This window comes from Berghia stephanieae, chromosome 4 (assembly GCF_034508935.2).
Source record: "Berghia stephanieae isolate SIO BIC M18660-M18661 chromosome 4, UCSD_Bste_1.3, whole genome shotgun sequence".
In the NCBI taxonomy this organism is placed as follows: Eukaryota; Metazoa; Mollusca; class Gastropoda; order Nudibranchia; family Aeolidiidae; genus Berghia; species Berghia stephanieae.
In genome coordinates, this window is record NC_088363.1 from 8,819,135 (window position 1) to 8,824,134 (window position 5,000).

General features: G+C 33.6%; 1 protein-coding gene across 1 annotated transcript in view; it reads right to left on the reverse strand.

Annotated features, from left to right (window-relative positions):
* Window positions 1–5,000, reverse strand: part of LOC144971683 (uncharacterized) — a 33,933-nt gene that overhangs the window by 20,910 nt on the left and 8,023 nt on the right. Inside the window, exon 5 of the mRNA XM_078912755.1 lies at window positions 4,171–4,318. Coding sequence (XP_078768881.1) covers window positions 4,171–4,318 — 148 coding nt within the window. The remainder of the gene's footprint in view (window positions 1–4,170; window positions 4,319–5,000) is intronic.

Here is a 5,000-nt window from a genome sequence, read left to right on the forward strand (position 1 = left end):
ATCATCATCATCATCATCATCATCATCATAATCATCTTTAAAATAAAAAGAAATTTTACATTACGAGCTCTATTATAAGGCGTTTGCGCAATATATTTTTGATAGAGTCACTGCTGTTTGACAGCAACAGCATGACCTGCAAATATTTCGTCAATTTGGATCTTTCTACAACAGATTAAACTATAATATTAACCAGTTAACTGCCGTACCAGAGAGCCAGGTATTTAAAAACTTGGACAAAAGATACGGCCTTTAAATATCGATCGATTTAGGCGACCCTAATCTTGTTTTAGAAAACAGAAAAACACCTCTGAAACCTGTGACTTTATTAAATATTTCGCAAGGTCCAAGGTTGGAGGGATTTTGTCAAGATGGCTGTCATTTAAATCGATTGTTATTTGAAGGATCGGGTTTCTTGCTAGATTTAGAATACGGCAGTTAACTAGTCGTTCTCTTCCTCAAGTACCAAGTCTGTGCCAAACATTGGTGATCATGGTGCGCCATTCATCTCTCTGATCAAATAACCGCAAAAAAAACTAATATTACTCTTCTCTTTCTTTGTCAACCAGCTGTTCAAATTATTCAAATATGTTTTTCTTGGTCTACCTTTACTTTTTTTACCTTTTATCTTTCATGTGAGAGCAAGATGTTCAATACATCTATGTCGATTTAGATGCCCTAAAATTGCATTTGTCTTTTTCTTATTTTACGAATTAGTAACCTTTTACTTCCAGCTTGCTCTAATTCTTCTTCGTTAGCTTTCTTCTTTGTCCATGAGATTCTTAACATCCTTCTAAGAAACCACATCAAGTTAATTGGTTAAGGATGCAAAACAATGAGGATGTGCAATATTTAAAGTTGTAACTCTCAGAACGTGTCATGACACAGCCAGATAAAAAATTTAACACACTTTAGATCTATTAATTGGGCGCCTTAGAATCATTAGAGACAGTGGCGTGGCATGCCTACAGTATAGGGTGGTGCCAGAATCAGAGGAAAATGACTTAAAACATGATATAATATTTGTAAATACAAAAGAAAGAAAAAATTTAAAGAAAAGACTTACTCAAATAACTAAGAGGCGGTAAATACCATTTCTCAGGGGTTTTTTGGGTTTTAAAAAAAATGCTGTAATTCATTTTTAAAAGATGGATGCGGTGCCAGGCATCAAATCAACCAATATAGCCACGCCCCTGAATTAGAGAACATTTAGAAGTTACGCATTAGCGAGTTTTGATTTATTTACTTTTCATCGGTAGCTCTAACGAAAATCTATAACTGCATAATATTAGAATATCTCAATTTCATAAAAGGCAGTCTAATATTTCATTGGTCGAATCCCCTCCCCCCCCCCCCCCCCCCCCCCCCCCAATCTGCCCCCAATCCCCAAAGCAAAGGAAACGGTATTGGTTGTTAGTGAGGTATATAATTCTTCTAGATTCCATCGCCCAGGTGATGTGCTATCTTAGAAAGTGCAATGAAGCGGCCAATCTTAATGAAAAGTGAGGGACATTCAACCACCTGGTTAGAGGAGCTAGAGAAGAAACCCCAGGAGATAGAGAGCTGGATGAAGATGGTGAAAACGTTTTGTTGGCCGTCGCTTTATGGAAAGTTTAAGAACTTAGAAGTAAGTACGAAGATATATATATATATATATATATATATATATATATATATATATATATATATATATATATATATATATATATATATATGAGCCAAGGTCAAAAGGTCCCGCCTGATACCAGTGTTAAGAAAATTTGATTTTTACTTAATTATGGGCTGTTTTCATTGGTTAATGCTTGTAATCAATTGATAATATGAAGAAGAGATAAAATGAGATAGCTCAACATACTCTGTTCAACAGAATATGAAATAAACAACTTGAAAGTGAAATTTGAATGCTGTTTGGCATGTGCTTAAAACGAGGTCAACGCATCACCTTTTTAGAAATCATGTAAAATTAAATGTGATGTTTTACCCCCCTTGATTGAAATTTGACTAATTGTATAAAGTCAAAATTTACTTTTAAACGCAATTGCAGTATATTACATATCTGATTAAGTTTCATATAGAGTTCTTAAAAAGTTGGTGTTGCTTGTGACCTTTGGTGTCATCAAACACAGCACAATACTAAGACTCGACACGAAACTTTAAAGCTCATGTTTAATGTTTATAAAATGTTTTATTATGAGAAAAAAGCATAGATTTACTATCTTAACTCAAATCTGGGAGTAAATGTATACCGTTTTGCCGGTATTGAGCTTATTGGTTTTGGTGTCATTTGTCACAAGCAACACGGCATGCGTGAACACGTGGAAGTTTTTTTCGTTAAATGGCGATTCGCAATTTGGATCCACCCTTCTTACCAGTCTTTGAAGTGCAGCACGTTCATTTGCCTTTCCAGCGTGGCTACATGCAGAAAAGGTAAGTTGAACTTTGGTGTCATCGCTATTTTACATTGTCACAAGCAACACTCGCTATTGGATATTACAAAGTGCCACCAAAAAATTATGTTTTCAGCTGTTATTCTATTTACAAATATGATATTATGACATCTCATATAAGACTGTGATTTTGACACAATTAATTATTTCCTTGTAATTCTAATTTTTTATATTTCAGGGTTGTATCAATCAAGAAAAAGACAAAACTCAAGCTTTTGACGAATCCAGATAAAAGAAGGGTTGTCAAGAAATTTGATTTGATTTACTATTAACACACTAAATTACTACAAACTAGCAGATTTGAGCAGTATGGTGATGGTTACCGTATGGTTACATGAATTCATTACCATGGCTGATATTTATCTAGTGTTTGTGTGGCTTCTGGTACTTTTTGTGACCATTGGTGTCATTGGTTAAAATGTCACAGGTGACACTTAAGTTTGAAGTTTCTAATGTATTTCTGTTTTCATGTTCTTCAAAGCTTGAAATGTCATTGAATTACATTTTAACAGGCTATATTGCATGTGTTCAGTTGCTATTTTTGATTTATTGAGGCAAAATTGCGTTCTAGTGCCGATTTTGACCAAAGTAATAGCAACAATGGTATTACTAATTTCTAAGTATATTTCCAATTTGAAAGTATTTAGTCTCTTAAAATATTATTGAATTTCATTTTAGAGTAGGTTATTGTGCTTTTTTGACTGAAAATAATGATATATTATGGACGAAAGTGTGATTTGGTGTTGCTTGTGACATAAGTAATGGTGTCACCGGTCTTATGTCACAAGTCACATTCAGATGCTCTAATTTCCATGTATATTTCTATTTTTGAAGTCTTTGGTTTCTGAAATATTATTAAATTCCATATTTAACTGTGGTTATTACACTGGTTTGACTGAAATTAATGACATATTGTCGAAATTGCAATTTGGTATTGCTTGCGACATAAGTAATGGTGTCATCGGTCTAATGTCACAAGTGACACAATGCCGCTAAATAAGATATGCTTTGGTCACATTATTTCCCAACATTTTATTCCAAAAGTTTCTGAACATTGCTGGTAATAAACATATGCAATATTGTTGTTTTTGTTAATGTACAAACATTTTTATGAAATAATATATTTGCATTCTATGTTGCTTGTGACCGATGACACCAAAAAGCAACATTTTCTCCAATAGTTGGTAATATTATTGTACTATGATTGTTGTTGATTGTGTCTTTTTGTCCATAACTTACTAAATAAAGTTTGATACTCAAAAAAAATCATTTGGTTATAGAGTTTTTTGTCTCATTTTGGTGTCACCGGTCACAGGTGACACCAGCAACCTATAGGTATTGTTGACGATATTATGCTGCGTTAGACCTTAAAGTTATCTAAAGGGCGTTTGATTCATGAAGTACAGGGTTTTTGCTACACATATAGAAACATGAATGGACTATTATGTCACTTTTATTTTGAGAAAAAAAATTGGCACCTTTTGACCTTGGCTCATATATATATATATATATATATATATATATATATAGGTCTAATAATAATAATGCATTGTGCTTCAATTGTACGAGCAATAAAGACAATCGTTGCATATCTATTGATCTCTCTCTCTCTATCTCTCTCTCTCTCTCTCCCTCTCTCTCTCTCTCTCTCTCTCTATATATATATATATATATATATATATATATATATATATATATATATACATATATTTGCTTAACTCACCCAATACAACGGATTCGACATCTTGATTTGTAAAGGCCAGGAGATCCTCAGATGTGTACCCGACCGCCATAAGTGCCGCTGTGATGCTGCCAACACTAGAACCTCCGAATCTCTTGATTTGGTGTATAATTCCCAGGTCTTCCAAGCACTTTAAAGGATTAAACATAAAAAAATGGGGTTAACCCTCTCCTTACCAACTATCTACAGGAAAATCGTCACATTTGTTACGATTCAACCAACCTTTTTCTTATTCAAATTTCTCTTGTATATCATAACATTTAAAGAAAATGAACAGTGTGTTGTAGAGTACATTTTGCTAAAGAAATTATGTATCGCAAGAACTTTACAGCTATTATGTCAGAGTGAGACAAAAAATGTTTTGTGTTAGTTGGGTGTGAAGTTTTGAGGAAAATCCTAAAAATGGCTGGTAGGGAGGGAGTTAAAATTCGGGTATTTATTTTGTTGTTTTGTTTTAAGCGTTTTACGGCACTTACGACACATATAGTAATTTCAGCGCCAGTAAATTATAGGAAGAAACTGGGATAGTGAAAAACTGTAGATTTACAATAGAAAACACGCGAGAAAATATAAGACAAAGGAGAACGGTTGACTGGATAGGGAACCGATGACGTGTTCTTATTTGGAAATCACCTAAAGGTCATTATATCCAGACACACTCACGGGATCTCACTAAGAGGGATACTCTCAAACATTTAGAAAACATTCTACATGCAAAACAAAACAAACAAAAGTAACACTAAATAACAGAGAGATTATTTACAAGGGAGAAGTGTCATCAAAAATATAATTCTACATTTGACTGTTTCCCT